Source organism: Lepus europaeus, chromosome 18 (assembly GCF_033115175.1).
Source record: "Lepus europaeus isolate LE1 chromosome 18, mLepTim1.pri, whole genome shotgun sequence".
Taxonomy (NCBI): Eukaryota; Metazoa; Chordata; class Mammalia; order Lagomorpha; family Leporidae; genus Lepus; species Lepus europaeus.
The window spans coordinates 55230871-55249409 of record NC_084844.1 but is presented as its reverse complement, the minus strand read 5'-3'; the positions used below and the strand labels follow the sequence as shown (position 1 = coordinate 55249409).

At 46.2% G+C, this 18539-nt stretch overlaps 1 protein-coding gene across 1 annotated transcript in view; it reads right to left on the bottom strand.

Moving 5' to 3' along the window:
* The window catches only part of DNAH9 (dynein axonemal heavy chain 9), a 359765-nt gene that overhangs the window by 265819 nt on the left and 75407 nt on the right, over positions 1-18539 (bottom strand). Inside the window, exons 19-20 of the mRNA XM_062215967.1 lie at positions 17849-18015; positions 4615-5485 (exon numbers count right to left, since the gene is read on the bottom strand). Of these exons, the coding sequence (XP_062071951.1) occupies positions 4615-5485; positions 17849-18015 (1038 nt within the window). The remainder of the gene's footprint in view (positions 1-4614; positions 5486-17848; positions 18016-18539) is intronic.

Genomic DNA, 18539 nt, shown 5'->3' with positions numbered 1-18539 from the left:
CAAACTTCTGAATCCCGGAATCCCTTTATATTTTAAAAAATTATTGAGGAGTCCAGAGAGTTTTGCACATGTACATAGGGTCAGAAGTGGAGCAGCCAAGACACAAATCGGCACCTATATGGGATGCAGGCCCTGCAGGCAAAAGCTAAATCTACTACACCACAGCGCCAGTCCCAAATTATTTATTCATTTTAAAAATAGCAATAATAAACCCATTTTGTTAGCATAAATAACATGCTTTTCAATACTTATTTTTTTTAAAGACTGATTTTATTTGGGTTAAAGCAGAGTTATAAAAAGAGCAAGAGGTAAGGTGAGAGAAAGGGAGAGATAGGAATCTTTCATCCACTGGTTCACTCTCCAAATGGTTCCTAGAGGTGGGGCTGGGCTGATCTGAGGCCAGGAGCCAGGAGCTTCCTCCAGGTTTCCCACGCGGCCATCTTCTACTGCTTTCCCAGGTGCATTAGCAGGGAGTGGATCAGAAGTAGAGCAGCTGGGACTCCAACCAGTACCCATATTGGATGCCAACATTGCAGGTGGTGGTTTTAACCCATTGCAGCACAACACCAGCCTCTCAATACTTGTTTTTCAAAATAAAAATATAACTCAGAGAATAAGGTGACATCATTTCACTTTTCATTTTTGCTTCAAATCTCTTTAATGCCTGACCTAATAGAAGACAAGGGGATTCTCATATTTGCTTCTGCACCCAATATATGGTGACATCACATGTCATGTCACTCCTGGAAAACTCCACTGTGTACTCATGGAAGAATGAGGGTCAAAAGCACAAATAACATCTGAGTATGATTTTTTTTTAAAGATTTATTTTACTTATTTGAAAGACTGAGTTGCAGAGAGAGGCAGAGACAGAAAGTGAGGTCTTCTGTCTGCTGGTTCACTCCCCAGATGGCCACAATGGCCAGAGCTATGCCGATCCAAAGCCAGGAGCCAGGAGCTTCCTCCAGGTCTCCCACGCGGATGCAGGGGCCCAAGGACTTGGGCCATCTTCTACTGCTTTCCTAGGCCACAGCAGGGAGCTGGATCGGAAGTGGAGCAGCCCGGGACTTGAACCGGCGCCCAAATGGGATGCTGGCGCTTCAGGCCAGGGCTTTAAGCCATGTGCCACAGCGCCGGCCCCCTGAGTATGATTACTAAGATAGTTTTGACCTTGAGGCCCTCCTGCAAAGGTCAGAAAGCACGCCCTCATCCCGGGCACATAACACATGATTTCTAAGTCAAGTAGAGAGTAAATCTATTATTCTTTAAGGTCTTGTCCAAAGCCTCCTATAACCAAAGTACATTTTTCCTTAGCAAATGTACTTTTATGATGTCAAAATTAATTAGATACCATCATTTTCCCTGGAAAAAAGTTCACCTGTGCAGGAGGTATCTGTGGAGGAGGGGGTGAATATGAGTATCTGCATATGTTCCTGGCTTTGCCTTCGTGTTTGGGTAAAAAAAGAGTTATCATTTATTTTTTAAAAACTATATTTATTTGAGAAGAAGAGACAGACAGCTCTCATCTATTAGTTCACTCCCCAGTTGTCCACCATAGCCAGGGCTGGGCCAGGCCAAAGCTGGGAGCTGGGCACTCAATCCAGGTCTCACATGTGGGTGGCAGGAACCCAAAACAGCCCCACAGTGCTGCTGAAATGATTGAGAACATATACACAGGTTCCACATCTGCAGATTCAACCAACAGTAGATTGACAATGTTTAGGGGGAAGAAATGTGTCTGTGCTCATCAATATTCCCTAAGCAATGTGGTACTGGCAATTATTTACATAGCATTTACACTACATTAGGTATTTTAAGTAATCTGGAGAAGATTTAAGGGATGTGGGAGGATGTGGACAGGTTCTATGCAGGTACCATAGAGCTTTATGTAAGCGACTTGAACATCCTCAGATGGTGATAACCATGGAGGGTCCTGAAAGTAATTCCCTGCAGATACTAAGGGCTGTCTGGATGTGCAAAGTGCTTTAACCCAACACCTGCACCTGGTAAGATTTTAGGGTAATATTATTATTTTTTTTTTGACAGGCAGAGTGGACAGTGAGAGAGAGACAGAGAGAAAGGTTTTCCTTTGCCGTTGGTTCACCCTCCAATGGCCGCCGCGACCAGCATGCTACGGCCAGCGCACCGCACTGATCCGAAGCCAGGAGCCAGGTGCTTCTCCTGGTCTCCCATGCGGGTGCAGGGCCCAAGGACTTGGGCCATCCTCCACTGCACTCCTGGGCCATAGCAGAGAGCTGGCCTGGAATAGGGGCAACTGGGACAGAATCCGGTGCCCTGACCGGGACTAGAACCCGGGGTGCCGGCGCCGCAAGGTGGAGGATCCTATTGAGCCGCGGCGCCGGCCAGGGTAATATTACTATTATTACATAAGAACACTTGTAATGGTAAGTGCTGTGTGCATTGTCTTAATGAACTCTGAAGTAGCTATTAACATGGGTCCCATCCTACAAGGACATACAAAGAACCTGAAGCACTGAGAAGAATCTTGGCCATGGGGCCGGCGCATCCCATATGGGCGCCGGTTCTAGTCCCAGCTGCTCCTCTTCCCATCCAGCTCTCTGCTATGGGAAAGCAGTAGAAGATGGCCCAAGTCCTTGGGCCCCTTCCATTCATGTAGGAGACCTGGATGAAGCTCCTGGTTCCTGGCTTTGGCTTGGCCCAGCCCCATCTGTTTGAGGCCATTTGGGGAGTAAACCAGCAGACAGAAGATCTGGTTCTCTGTCTCTTCCTCTAACTTGACTTTCAAATAAATAAATAAATCTTTTTTAAAAAAAAAAAGAAAAGAAGTTATAGTTACATTGACCGTGATTATGTAAAAATACATAGAGTTATATACAAAATTGGGAAATTTTTTTAATGAGTGAAAATAGTAGTTACAGTGAAAGATGGTGAGTTATTATATTATGTTTTGAGATTTCTTTTTCCTGTTAGGTAATGTTAAAAGAAACACAAGTAGGCTGGCGCCGCGGCTCACTAGGCTAATCCTCCGCCTGCAGGGCCGGCACACCGGGTTCTAGTCCCAGTTGGGGCACTGGATTCTGTCCTGGTTGCTCCTCTTCTAGTCCAGCTCTCTGCTGTGGCCCAGGAAGGCAGTGGAGGATGGTCCAAGTGCTTGGGCCCTGCACCCACATGGGAGACCAGGAGGAAGCACCTGGCCCCTGGCGCAGCCATTTGAGGGGTGAACCAACGGCAAAGGAAGACCTTTCTCTCTGTCTCTCTCTCTCTCTCACTGTCTAACTCTGCCTGTCAAAGAAAAAAAAAAGAAACACAAGTATTTTGTACACAATCTGTGGCACTGTTTAGAAGTTGATGATAATTCATATTTTTAATCAAAAGTTCTTGCATGCCTCCCTTAAAGTCTGTGCAAAAATTTCTACCTATGTCCCTGCCTCCTTCTAACAAAACCCAGCTCTTCTTTCATCACTGGCATTTGAGATAAACAAAATCTGGTTTATTCAATTTGGTTTATTTACAACTGCTATCAGGGAATTGTTTGCTGTTACTTATTGCAAATATACAACCTTTAATCTATGGTATCACACGGAATCTGCCGTTGTGGGCTGAGCTGGAAAACTACAGCGTTTTGATGGAGTGTGCTTCGAGTGCTGGACGACCTGTGACATTTTGGAAACAAACTAATTTGTAGGCAAAGAACTGGCTGTTCTGAAGTGGTACAGAGGAAGGCTGGGGAAAAAAAAAGAGTTTTCAGATGAATTAGCTTCTACTGAGAGGGACTGGTTAATAGCATGTTAATTAGGACTGACTACAAGGGCCAATCAAACACAGGAAGGCAATAAGCAGAACACGTGCTTGAGGGACACCCTTTGTTCAGACTTTAGCTGAAACGTGGTAGTTAGTGAGCTGGCACGGGCCACAGGTTTACAGAATGGCTCGCTGCTCAGAAAGAACTTGAATTTGCCTGGAAATAAGACTCTCTTAGTCAATATCTTCACTTTAAAGATCTATGGAGCAGCCTGTGAAGAGCTTATCCAAAAAGCAAGGGCATTCAATCTCCTTTCTTGTGTATACTTTTTAAAATTTAAAAACAGTTGTCCTTGGGGCTGGCAGTATGGTGTAGTGAGCTAAGCCTCCACCTGCAGTGCTGGCTCCCATAGGCGTGCCGGTTTGAGTCCTGGCTGCTCCTCTTCTGATCCAGCTCTCTGCTATGGCCTGGGAAAGCAGTGGAAGATGGCCTAAGTACTTGGGCCCCTGCACCCAAGTGGGAGACATGGAGGCAAGCTCCTGGCTCCTGGCTTCAAATAAGCCCTGCCATGGCCATGGTGGCCATTTAGAGAGTGAACCAGCAGATGGAAGATCTCTTTCTGTCTCTCTCTCTCAAATAAATATTCTTTTTAAAAAAAAGACCACAATTCTCCTTTTTATTTTTTCCTGCTCATCTAAGAACAAACTGACTGGTGCACATTTTACCTTCTCTCTTTTCGTCTGCCTGACTTTTGGTGGAAGGCAAGGTCAGTGTTTGGGGGAGGCGCCCTTCTGTGAAGCCGAAGCAAAGCAGCAAGAAAGGAGAGTCTAGGCAATGCAGGAGCTGGGTGAGCTTCCTCGACTTAGACAGAGAATAGGAACAGCAGGTACCTGGGGCAGCTGAGCCCGGATATCTTCAGAGCCGATAAATATACTTTCCAGGTGAGACCAGGTACGTTGCACCTCAAACCAGAGAGAGATGACAGCGTCAGCGGTGGACAGCTTCTTCTGCCAGCCCGACACCTCCTCCAGGAAGAAGGCAATGTATTTAGATGTGATCAGGTTCTGAAGTTGGACTTGGTTATCCTCTAGAACCTCGATGAGATCCTCATCAGACCGCAGCAGGGGGACGCTGGTCCGTGGGTGGGGCTCGTACTGGAATTCCATGCCGGCCCATGTGGTCTGCAGCTCCTTTAAGGTCTTCTCCATGCCCATCTCTTTCACAGCTTTGTCAACGATGTCCCGGACCTCATCTTCAAAGTGGTGCAGTTGGAGCTGCAGGAGGTGTGCCAGGGTCGTGTCCTTGTCCATGGAGAAGCTCACGCCCGTGGCCTGCATCAGCTGCCTCCAGTGCCGCTCCCGGATGGCTGGATTCTGTAGCTCAGCCACTGCCCTCAGGGAGGTCAGGGTGTTCAACACGGTGCTCTCCAGGCCTGTGAATGCATCCCAGGCCCTGACCTCCTTGTCGAGGTTCCGGATGTGCCGGGCAAACCTTTTGCACTCCATGTCCATGGCCTCCACGTTGATATCCTGCCACGTGGTGGTCTGCCAGGCATGGATGCTGGAGGTCACCATTCCAATGGTGTCCCAGAGCTCCTTCAGCTGACAGACCTCCTTCCGGCACTGCCTCAGCTGCTTGTAGTCAGGAACATTGACCTCAAACAGGCCAGCAGACTCAGAAATGGAGGCCATGATGGATTCCATCTCTTGGATCTCCGTGTGCCTGGCATCCAGCATTTGATGAGGGTTGATGCTATCGAATCTGCAAGACACAACGCATCATTCCCTCTGTTAAGTAAAGCACGCGGGGCCCAGTTCCTGGAACCACTGAGGTAACACCAGTTGAATCCTTCAAGGCTTAGTGTTTTCAGAAAGAGCAGGGGCTTCCACCAAACATCGAATTCTGGGAAGAAACAACATCCAGAGGAGGGTGGGTGGGGTGAGCATTGGAGAGGCGATCTAGAGGAGCAACCTGTGTGGATCTTTTCTTCATATCTGAAGCGATCACAAAAATATCTCATCCTTCACCCCCCCCCCAACTTTCCCACCCAGGTATGGAGGGGCACACACTCGAATCCAACCCCCCTTTAAACACTTCCCTTCTTTGCTGTTGGTTTCTGCAAGACCGTATAACACAAAAGAGCTTTGCCAAGTCCCCGTAGAAACTGGGGAGCCAGAAATCTTCATAATGAGAGAAAATTGCTGCTACTTAGAGAGTCCCTGCCAGGAAACAAGTGGTGGACAGGTGTCGAGTGAGAGCCAGCGCTTAGATGTCCAACTCTGACCCCCTCTGGCATTGCTCCTTTTAGGGCAACATCTCTCAGCTTTTGATGCCTGTTAGGGTCTTCCAAATGCTCTAAAAGATCCTTCTGCTTGAGGCTGGCATTGTGGCACAGCTGGTTAAGCCACCATCTACAATGCCAGCAACCGATTTGGGTACTGTTCCACTTCCAATGCAGTTCCCTGCTAATGTGCCTGAGAAAGCATCAAAAGATGGCCCAACTATTCAGGCCTCTGCACCCATGTGGGAGATCTGAATGGAGTTCCAGACTCCTACCTTTGGCTTGGCCCAGCCCCGATCATTGTGGCCTTTCGGGGGAGTGAACCAGCAGATGGAAGCTCTCTCTCTCTCTCTCTCTCCCTCTGTGTGTGTGTGTGTGTGTGTCCCTCCCTCTGTAATTTTGCCTTTCCAATAAATAAATCTTTAAAAAAACCAAAAACAAAAAACAAGACTCCCATGCCCAGTCTGCTCTCCAGATCAATTAAATCAGAGTCACTGTAGGTGGGATTCTGATGACAGCATTTCTCAGACTCCCCTGGTGATTCTAGCATGTCAGGGTGGTATCCTCGTCCATGGTGAAGCTCACGCTGCTGGCCCACATCAGCATCAAGCAATAGTGCTCTGAGTTGAAGAACCTCTGTTAGCCATCCTGAAGACAGAGTACAAAGTCTCTACCAAGCAGGGGTGGAGAACGTCCAGCCTGTAGGCCATATAAGGCCCACGACATCATTAGGCCTAGCCCTGCCCAAGGCAACTGCAGGCAGAGGTCAAATTTCAATAAATCTACAGCAGGCTAATTTTTTTTTTTTTTTGACAGGCAGAGTGGACAGTGAGAGAGAGAGAGACAGACAGAAAGGTCTTCCTTTTGCCGTTGGTTCACCCTCCAATGGCCGCCGCGGTTGGCGCACCGCGCTGATCCGATGGCAGGAGCCAGGTGCTTCTCCTGGTCTCCCATGGGGTGCAGGGCCCAAGCACTTGGGCCATCCTCCACTGCACTCCCTGGCCACAGCAGAGAGCTGGCCTGGAAGAGGGGCATCCGGGACAGGACCGGTGCCCCGACCGGGACTAGAACCCGGTGTGCCGGCGCCGCAAGGCGGAGGATTAGCCTAGTGAGCCGCGGCGCCGGCCAACAGGCTAATTTTTAAGCTGATAATTTTGTATGGCCTGTGGATGTGGTTTTAAATATCCGAATGGCCCCTAGCAGGAAAAAAAAAAATATTCCCCCACTCCCAGTCAGTGGTTGCCTTCTTTTGCTTTGAGCCTCAAGCTAGGCCCCTTGTCTTCCCAAGTCCGTCCTCCAAGCTGTCCCTGATCTCCTCCCTTCTCTGAGATGATCTCTTCTACATCCTGTACCTGGGGCAACCTCTAGCTCTGCACCGACTCAAGCAGACACTCTGTCTAGCTTGCTGGGTTTTGTTCATGTTTCCTCATCCTCTTCAGTGTGTAAGGCACACCTCCCACTAGAACAGGATCCCAATCCTGTGAGTGTCTGCACACCTTCCACTGTGACCCTGCAAAGCACACATTCCAAAATAGTCTTTCTGCCATCCTAAGAACCCTATGTGCAAAGGAAGCCGGGCACGGTCAGATAACATTTCTTTGGTTGGTAGCACCCATAAACCAAATGTTCAAAGAACCTCTCATTTTGCTTCATTAATTCTCCTTTTTCTCCCTCTGCATCCCCAGACTCTGGTTCTCCTGTTTCTGTGTGCTTGAAGGGCTAGCCCTTGGTACCAGCATGACCTCAGAGAAAAGAGTACTCTCCTTAAAATCAGACCAGGGTATCACAGGGCTCATCATCGAGGGGAAAGTGAAGAGAAAATGAGTGATCAGAGAATGTACCATTTCCTCCTTTTATTGCATGAAAGTACTTCAAAAAGTTTGTGGGAGGGGCCAGTGCTGTGGCATAGTAGGCTAAGCCTATGCCTGCGGTGCCGGCATCCCTTATAGGTGCCGATTTGAGTCCCAACTGCTTCTCTTCTGATGTAGCTCTCTGCACTGGCCTGGGAAGGCAGTGGAAAAAGGCCCAAGTAATTGGGCTTTTGCATCCGCATGGGAGATCTGGAAGAAGCTCCTGGCTCCTGACTTTGGATGGGCCCAGCTCTGGCTGTTGCAGCCATTTGTGGAGTAAACCAGTGGACGGAAGATCTTTCTGCCTCTTCCTATCTGTAACTCTGATTTACAAAATAAATAAATCTTTAAAAAAAAGTTTGTGGGAAATGGAAGTAAAAGAGTTTATTTTAGCGCAACAATTTTTGTAATCTTTCAATGTAAAGAGGTGTTCAAAAAGTTCATGAAAATTTTGTGTATTATGGAAGGAAAAAACCCTATGTAATTTTTTTGCTCCAAAACAATCTTTCTTTTCATTTCCCCTTTCCATGAACTTTTGGAAGCACCCTCTTTTGTGTGTGTTTCTAGTTGTGGGTGCACATGTGTGTGTGTGGGGGGTGGGGTTGGTGGGCCGCAGAGAGGAGGGGGAAAAGAAGGATCATGAGTCAAAGACTTCTTTTCTTGAACGCCCCTTTTCTCACTCGTCTTCAGAAAATTTGACGTGACAGATGGATTTAATCCTAATTAAAGTAATTTACCTGAACTGCTTACCACTTACGCCTCATTACAATGCAACACACTAACAGTTATGCATACCATTAAATTAGTGTCAGATTAACTTTGATGCTTGTTATGTCTGATTCCTTCTTGTTCCATTCAAATCATTTTTGACTCATGGGCTTTTGTTGCAGATTTGTTTGTCTTTTTATTTTTAATTTTTTAAAGGTGAACAAATTTCATGTAGTTCATATAATAGATTTAGGAGGATAGTGATACTTCCCACTCTACCCTCTCTCCAGCCATGCTTCCACCCTCCCTCCTTCTTCCTTTTAATTTTTACAATATTTATTTGAAAGGTAGAGTTACGGAGAGAGAGGGACACAGAGGAAGAGAGAGAGAGATTTTCCATGTGCTGGTTCACTCCCCAAATGGCTGCAATGGTTAAGGCTGGGCCAGGCCCAAGCCAGGAGCCTGGCATTCTATCCTGGCCTCCCACCTGGGTGGTAGGAGCCCAAGCACTTGGACTATCCTCTACTGCATCGGCAGGGAGGTGGGTCAGAGGCGGAGAGCCAGGACTAAAACCAGCACTCGTATTGGGTGTGACATTGCAGGTGGTGGTTTGACCCAGTGCACCACAATGTAGATTTGGGTCTCAAGAGAATGCCTGAACATCACATGCCTGTCTGTGCTATTTCTCAGGCCCGAGGTATTTCAGAACAGGATGAGGGGTTGGAGTTTGAGAGTTACAGAAGACTCTCTGTCTGTGTAAGGAAAGAACACTCTCCTCTATGAGTAATGATTTTAAAATGGACTAGAAAGAAAGAAATGTACCATGCTCCTGACCAGTGACCTGGCACAGATCACCAAACATGAGTGATTTTCTGTCCTTCATTTTCACAGACTGAATGTTGGTGTGTGCAGGTTCTATATATTTAATCTTGTCTAGACTGAACCTAGAGAGTATTTAGCCTTGTGGAGTTCATGTAAGGTCTATAAAGTTCAGGTGAATTCTATTTAATTTATGAATGGAGTATGACTCAGAAGTAACTTTTTAGGTAAGATGTGAGCAATTTACAGGATTTGAGTCCACAAGAGGTAATAAATGCTTGCTCACCATTCTCCCCTCAGCACACGTGAACACCCTTAAATCAATGCTGGATCCTCAAATATTTGTAAGAAGTAAAATATTTGTCAAGCCTAGTCCAAATCCAATCCACCCCGTGGCATAATTTTTATGTATAGTTTAAATTCGTGGACAGTCATTTTCTGTCATTGAGCACGCATAAAAACTAATTTAGCCCAAGTTGTGGAAGCAACCTCTAGATATGAAGACAGGTAGCCCTCTTAACATTTTAAGTCTCTAGTGCAAATTGTCAGAATACTCATAGACCTGATTCATGCGCCTAATAAACTTGAAGCCATTCTCCAAATCTTGGGGGAATGATATGGTATAAGAACAAGGAAGTAATAAGGAGGCAAGAGGATGTACCAAGTCTGTGAAATTGCAACAATAATGCAAAGAATTTTTTCATCGAAAAGAGAAATGTCTGGAAAGTCTGGATAAATAAAAGTATGATGGGAGTCGACATTGTGAAATAGCATCTGATATGGGCACTTGTTTGAAACCTGGCTGTTCTACTTCTGATCCAGCTCCCTGCTAATGCACCTCGGAAAGCAGCAGAAGATGGCCCAAGTGCTTGGGCCCCTGCCAGCTATGTGCGAGACACTGATGGAATTCTAGGTTCCTGATTTTTTTTTTTTTTTTTTTTGACAGGCAGAGTTAGAGAGAGAGAGAGAGAGAGAGAGAGAAAGGTCTTCCTTTTTCCATTGGTTCACCCCCTCAAATGGCTGCTATGGCTGGCACGTTGCGCCAATCTGAAGCCAGGAGCCAGGTGCTTCCTTCTGGTCTCCCATGCGGGTGCAGGGCCCAAACACTTGGGCCATCCTCCACTGCACTCCCAGGCCACAGCAGAGAGCTGAATTAGAAGAGGAGCAACTGGGACAGAATCCGGCGCCCCAACCGGGACTAGAACCCAGGGTGCCGGCACCGCAGGTGGAGGATTAGCCAAGTGAGCCACGGCGCTGGCCTCTAGGTTCCTGATTTCAGCCTGCCCAGCCCTAGCTGTTGTGGCCATTTGGGGAGCGAACCAGCAAATGAAAGATCTCTGTCTCTGTCTCTGTCTCTCTCTAACTCTGCCTTTCAAATAACGAAAAAAAAAAAAAACTTTAAAAAAGAAAGACTATGATGAAGAGAAATGGAAATACCATGCTTGTGTGTGAGAGATCTTAGAAAAGTATTGATTCCGGCTTGATTCAGACATGAGTCTAGAGAGAGGAGAGTAAATTACTTCAGTTGCTCCTGGGAAGCTAGACATTGGTTACTGTCAACCTCAGTGCCACATCTGCATATACAATGCGTGATGGCACACCTCTGTTTGACACCCCACATGTGTCACAAAACACAAGGTGTCTAACTGTGAACGCGTGATCCCCAATCCTTCAGATTCTAGACCCACCCATCTCAATGGGCAGTGGAACCACCATCCACCTACTTGTCCAAGCCAGAAGATGGGTGATTATCCTAGACCCACTGTCCTCTCCATCTCCCATATTCCATCAGTCCTGCTGAATTTGTCTCCTAAATCTCTCCCAAATCCATTTTTCACTCTTTCTTTGCCACTGCTTCAATTTGAATCCTACGAACTCTCATCTGAGCTGTGTGAGCACCCAGTCTTGAGGCTGTCTTGCTCCATTTTGCTTTCCATAGTCACTAGAGAGTGGGGTTTATATTTCAGATGGTTCAACTTGTGATTTTTATTTTATTTATTTTTTTTTTTACTTTAGGATGGTTTGAAAGGAAGGCACATTATGTAGAAACTTTTTTTTTTTTTTTTGACAGGCAGAGTGGATAGTGAGAGAGAGACAGACAGAAAGGTCTTCCTTTTTGCCGTTGGTTCACCCTCCAATGGCCGCTGCGGCCAACGCATCTCGCTGATCCGAAGCCAGGAGCCAGGTGCTTCTCCTGGTCTCCCATGCGGGTGCAGGGCCCAAGCACTTGGGCCATCCTCCTCTGCCTTCCCGGGCCATAGCAGAGAGCTGGCCTGGAAGAGGGGCAACCGGGATAGGTCTGGCGCCCCGACCGGGACTAGAACCCGGTGTGCCGGCGCCGCAAGGCGGAGGATTAGCCTGTTAAGCCACAGCGCCGGCCATTATTGTAGAAACTTTGAGTTTGGCTCTTTTCCTATGCTAGAAATCTGTAGTCCAATCCTTTCCTGTGGTGCTGGCAGAGGCAGAGACCACAGCCACCAGTCAGGCCTGCAGTCGGGAGAGGAACAACGCACAGTCTGCACTGTGGTGAGTTGCTAAGCCAGGACGTCCGATCACTTACGTGTAACAAACACATTTTTTTACTCAGTGTTTTCAACTTCAGTGGGTTTGCTGGGACATAAGTTGAGGACCATCTGTAAGCTGGTCTCATGATTTCACTTCTCAGTGGCTCAATACTAGGTCACTTGCACCTCTCCATTCTCATCGCCCACTCCCTGCTTGCCAGACCCACACACCTGCTGCTTTTCAGCGTGCTTCTCACACTGTCTCCCTTTGTGCCTCTGTATGTGCTGCTTTCCTGCCCAGGAAGTATTCCTTTTTCTACTTCTTTTCTCCCCGCCCCCCAAATGGATCTTACTTGTCACTGGCTCAAGCATAATTTTTGCTGGGGCTGTGTGAAGTGCCTCCTTAGTGGGGTTTAAGATAGCATTCAGTGTACAGGCCTCATTATCATTTCTGAAATCGTCTCTCAAGCTCTCAGTTCTTGTGGTCTGGGGATACATATCATCTCAAAATCTCAGCACCTAGGTCATGTTGTGCTAACTTCACGCTGACACCACACTCTCATCTGTACTTTGGAAACCTACATCATGTGAATGAGTCAGATTAACTGGAAGAACAAGGTCAAGATGAGTGAATGACATGTCTTAGCATATTGATATGCTCCTTGGAGACATAATGACTAACATTTCTCTTTTCTCCAGGTGTTAAAGAGATAACTGGCACTGTGCAAGCAGGACAAAGCCCTTCTGTCCTCATTTACCCTGCACTGGGCTATTTCGGAAGCCTCGTTTTCTCTAGCGGTCATGTAGGACGGCACCTGATGGGAAAGTTCTTCAAGAAGGGGCCGCTAGCCATTTGTAGAATCTTGGTTACCAGCTTGAGAATATCGAGGGTCTCCACTGGGCTGCAACTCATGGGGATAGATATTGTTATGCTAGCAACCCCTCAGTCTTGTGGGTAAGAAGATTGCATATTCTGGTACGATGCCTCAAGGTCAGAAAGACTGCTCAAGGGCAGGAAGACCAAAGAAGAGAAGGCTGCCAGAAGTATGGAACATTCTTTTCACTCAAGGAGGAGAAACAGTTGCTAGTTTTCGGAGATGTGGAAATTTCTTCAAATCTGGGTATGATGATACAGCCAATTACTATGAAGGGTGAGCATACACCTAGGAGTATGCTGATATAATTTGGAATCAAGAACCAAAGGAGGGATGTGATTAGTTAGCCTAGCAGTTAAAATATACACATCCCATATTTGCATCCCTAGGTTCAATTCCTGGCCTCAGCTCCTGACTCCAGTTTCCTGCCAATGCAACTTTGGGAAACAGTAGGTTATATCACCCACATGTGAAGCCTGAATTGGGTTCCTGGCTCCTGGCTCAGGTCTTGGCCCAGCTTCGGCCATTGTGGGCATTTGGAGAGCGAACCAGTCAATGGGAGATTTCTCTGTCTCTCTGCTTAAATAAATAGATACCAATTAAGAAATAAGAACTAAAGGAGGAGGTAAAATTTGGCTTGAGCATAAAGAAGGAACTTCAACTCAAGCAGCCAGACTTTACACAGTCCTTGTTGAACTGCAAGGCCCTAAAGACACATTCATTTTTTTTTCCTACTCAAAGACAACAATATTAGAAGCTGAGCTTAACCTGTGTAACACAATCAGGAACAGAGGAGCGTATCAGCGTATGCAATTTAGAAATTCATAGATGATTTAAAAGGGAAGGAATTGGAATTAAAGTCATTTGTCACACACAGCACCTAGAAATTGTAAACAAGCACATACACCAAACTAAGCAACAAAACAAAACACATGGGTTGACACCCGCTGAGATTCCCTTCTGCAAGAAATCTACAATTCTGCGCTAGTCCTGACAGTTTTCCTGACAAGAAGAGAAATACATCAAAATTGCAGTAACATTTGGTTTCCCACACTGCTGTGAGCAGTTCTTTTGAAAGCACTCTCTTCTGAAGATTCATCTGCATGTCAAATCAGCAGATGTGGATCCGGAAAACCCAGCTAAGAGTAGCAGCCAGCAGACACAAGGGCTAAGAAAGAAAAACGAATGCAGCTATCAAACAAAAATAAAACTAAAGTTAAAAAAAGAGAGAAAGAAAGCCAACAGCTGATCAGCATCCACACAGTATAACAATGGAAGCACACCAGGTCTCTAATACACAAAAGCACACCAGCATTCTTTCCCTTCAAGCAGTCTCCGGAGGTCTCTTCGGGAAGATATTTTTTTCAAGCATCTTCTTTTGAAATTTTCTTGAGAGACAGTTGATGCCAAGATATTCGTGTTCCAGGAAATGGAAATGCTAATTATGCTAATTGCCTGATTTGATCAGGTGGTACCGTGTTTGCCTGTGTGGAAATGTTATATTGTGGCCCATTAATGATGTGCAAGTATTATGTGTTCATCAAAATTTAAAGAAAATTAAATTATAAAACAAATTAAAATTTCAAAACAGAAGAGGAAAAGATATCAGCATCATTTGTATGCTTTGCTGCTTTTGGTATGTTTGTTGCTAACGCTGAACAGTGGCACCTAAGGTTGAGAAGCCACCTTCTTCACCAGCTTTGGCTCTGCATGATCATTTTCAGTTTCACAAATTCAATTGTATATGCAAAGGGGAGTCCAAAGAATAAGCCTCAGCCTGAGAAAGAATAGTCCCCAAGGGAGTCGCACACATGTTTTGAGCAATAGATACCTCTTTGGAACAAGGGCCCGGCCCCTGTGGCAATCATTCTAAAGGGGTATAGACTCGTGTGGAATTGTATGCACTGGCAGGATTGCTTAAAAGGAAGTAATTACTTCCCATTAGGGCGGCAGTTCTCCAACTTAGCTACACATTGAAATCATCTGGGGAGCTCTATAAACGTATGGATCTCACCTCCAGAGGGTGTAGGACAGCTGGTTTGCAGGACAGACCGGACACTGGGAGTTTTTTAAAGCTCCCTAGGTGAGTCTAACACACAGCCAAAATAGCAGGACTCTGTTCTAGAATCACATGTCCTGTGTAATCTACCTTATGAGTAGTTTACACACTGTCTTCCCCTGCCTCGTAATATACTTGCTTTGTTCTCTCTGGCTCTGAATAATACTTAGGAAGTAGCAACTGCTTAATGAATAGTTGAAGAATGAATGATAAGAATGGCCACTGAGAAGTAGAGAAGAGGGAAGGGATGGGAAGAGATTGGCTAAAGGGCACAAAGTCATAGCTCAGATAGGAGGAAGAAGCTCAGGTGTACTATTACCGAGAAGGGTGAGTGAGTACAGCTGACAGTACTATACTGTGCAATTCCAAATGGCTAGAAAAGAGGATTTTGAATTTTCTCATCACAAAGACTGACAGCTGTTTGAGATGACAGATAACCTAAACCTCCCGAGTGAGTCATTGTGCAAGGTAAATTTGGACTAAAATATCACACTGTGCCCCATAAATATGAACAATTATTATCTTTCAATTAATGAAAATTTTTAAAGAGATTAGACCTTTACTGTGTGCCAAGTTTGCTTGGAACAGAGGGGCTTCACGGACATGAGAATTTCAGCGCTAAAATCAGCATGGCCAGGGGAAAACCAGGAGGGTTGGTAAACATACTACAAGACATAATGCTAAACTCTTTCAAGAATGATCTCTTTGGAGCCGGCGCTGTGGCATGGCAGATGAAGCCACCGCCTGCAGTGCCAGCACCCAAAATGGGCACCGGTTCAAGTTCCAGCTGCTCCACTTCCTATCCAGGTCTCTGCTATGGCCTGGGAAAGAAGTAGGAGATAGCCCAAGTCCTCGGGCCCCTGCACCCTGTGGGAGACCCAGAAGAAGCTCCTGGCTTCAGATCAGCACAGCTCTGGCTGTTGCGGCCAATTGGGGAGTAAAACAGCTGATAAAAGACCTCTCTCTCTCTCTCTCTCTCTCTCTCTCTCTTCCTCTCTTTCTCTCTCCATCTCCTTTTCCTCTGTGTAACTGTGATTTTCAAATAAATACATAAATCTTGAAAAAATAAAAAAAGGAATGATCTCTTTAATCCTAAGCACAATACAAGGTGGATGCTACCATAACCTGCACATCATAGGCCAGGAAACTGAAGCGCAAAGATATGAAGTGACTTGCCACAACATGTGCAGTAAGTGGTGGACCTGACTCCAGGCTCCAGGTAGCCTGAATTCAGAGTCCAAGGACTTAATCCTATGTTATACGAGAGAGCTTCAGAAAGCTTATGGAAACATGGACTTAAAAGAAAAGTCCACTTGGGTGCAAACAATTTTTGTTTCTTTTGAAAACCATGCAGGGGCTGGCCCTGTGGCCACAGTGGGTAAAGCCGCAGTCTGCCAGTGCCAGCATCCCATATGGGCACTGGTTAGAGTCCTAGCTGCTACGTTTCTGATCCAGCTCTCTGCTATGGCCTGGGAAAGCGGTAGAAGATGGCCCAAGTCCTTGGACCCTTGCATCCGTGTGGGAGACCCAGAGGAAGAAGCTCCTGGCTCCCGGCTTTGGATCGGCGCAGCTCCGGCCGTTGTGGCCATTGGGGAGTGAACCAGTGGATGGAAGACCTCTCTCTCTCTTCCTCTCTCTCTCTTTAACTCTGACTTTCAAGTAAATAAATAAATCTTTAAAAAAAAAAAAAAGTTAGGGGCCGGCGCTGTGGCACAGCGGGTTGGGGCCCTGGCCTGAGCCCCGGCATCCCATGTGGGTGTTGGTTCTGGTCCCGGCTGCTCCTCTTCTGATCCAGCTCTCTGCTGTGGCCTGGAATGGCGGTTGAGGATGGCCCGGGTCCTTGGGCCCCTGAGCCCACAGGGGAGACCCGGAGGAGGCTCTTGGCTTTGGATTGGTGCAGCTCCAGCTGATGTGACCATCTGGGGAGTGGGCCAGCAGATGGAGGACCTCTCTCTCTGTCTCTGCCTCTCTCTGTAACTGTCTTTCAAGTAAATAAAATAAATCTTTAAAAAAAAAGTTAAAAAAATAATTCATAGGTCTTAAAAAACATGCATAGTTTTTTTCATAATACACATTTTCCATGAACTTTTTGGAGACTTCTCATAGTTCCTTCCCAATAAAATTTTGATTTTTAAAAATCTGGTTTGTTGCTTCCATATTTCTGCTGGTTAAGTAACCTTTGAAATTAAAAGGTTCCTCAGTCCTTATATATGGCATTCTCCAGTTTGGAAGTTTACAAGTCTGTTTACACAAGATCAAAGAAGAGACCCAGCAAGAAATTCTATGCAGGGGACCAGAACACCAGTCAAAGAGGGAAGAAGAGAGGACCCAGTGTCCAATGCAGTTGGCACATCAGTAGACACAATCAGAATAGCACGTTCTCCTGATTGGAGCTCCTGATGCTGAGCAGTACACGGGAAGCAAACCCCAGGTTGATGTGTCCACCAGGAAGGAAAGCTCTGAGAGGGAAATCCGTGTGTGTGTGTGTGCGTGTGTGTGTGCAGGGGGCAGAGGGGAGGGAGCACCTGTGACTGATGCTTTCCATCCTACTCTACTTTGTTTGTGTAGAGACCCAAGTACAGAGATGTCTGACCATTGTCAAGAAAAAAACTCCCTGAAGCAAGCCTTTACCTAAATCCTTCCTTTCAGCTACCAAAATGCCCTCCCAAATTATTCTAGAATTCTCTCAGCCATTTTATAAAACCAAAAGGAAAGAAGTCTGTGATGTTTCGGAATGTTAAGGTTTAGTAAAATTCTAGTGATTTTTACCATATGCAATCCCCCTACAAATTTGGAGATACAAGAAGTTTCTTGATTTTTTTTTTTTAAGGCAAGGTATTTTGCAGTGTTTGTACAGGCATTTCACACAGGAATCATGTTCTAATCAAAGGATCTACATGGAATGGAAGGCTGTTAGCTGGTCTTCCTTGGCTGAAAGCATATACAAACTTAACAGAGGTATCAATGGTGACTCAAAGATGGGCCATGTCTACAGCAAGGCAGGCAGCAGAGGTGCATTGGTCCATACCTGAAGGGGGCTTCTTGGCGGAATCGCTCCCAGAACTGCTGCTGTTCAATGTCAAAGGCTGTGCATCTCTGGCGGAGGATGGCCACTTCATTCGCCTGCAGTGGGGCCACTTGCTGCCTCACGGTAATGGCCATCTTTTTTATGTTGTTCCATTTCTCAGGCAACTCCTGCAAAGGAGACCTCAGTATGGTCAGCCCCACAAGGTGCTCCCTCTTTGTGCGTGGTCCTGAAGCTGGGCAGATCTCACGTGCTTTCATGTATACTGGTAGGTCACACCATGACACGATGGTGTCATTCACCCATGCTCTAAACCTCTCCTAACACCACTGCTCTTTGACCTGCCTTCCTGGTTGCCCATTCTCTCAACTATCACCTACTTCTCATTCAACGCTGTCCTTACTCTGAATCTCTAGTCCAGGGACCTTGCAGCTCATCTATTTTCTTTTATGCCCCACATTTCCTCTTAGGCCATCTTGACATCCTTCAGACCTGAACTTCTTTCTCTGAGTTGAAAACTTGGTTCATTTGTGATTCTGGGAAAAATTCTCTTTCCATACTGATTCTCTCACACATCTCCAGCATTACATATATATTGAGTTTGCAGAATGTACTAGACATGACACATATGTCAAAACATGGCCCTTGACTCACCACCAAGCACTGTTTACTTCACTTACTTCAGCCCATCTCA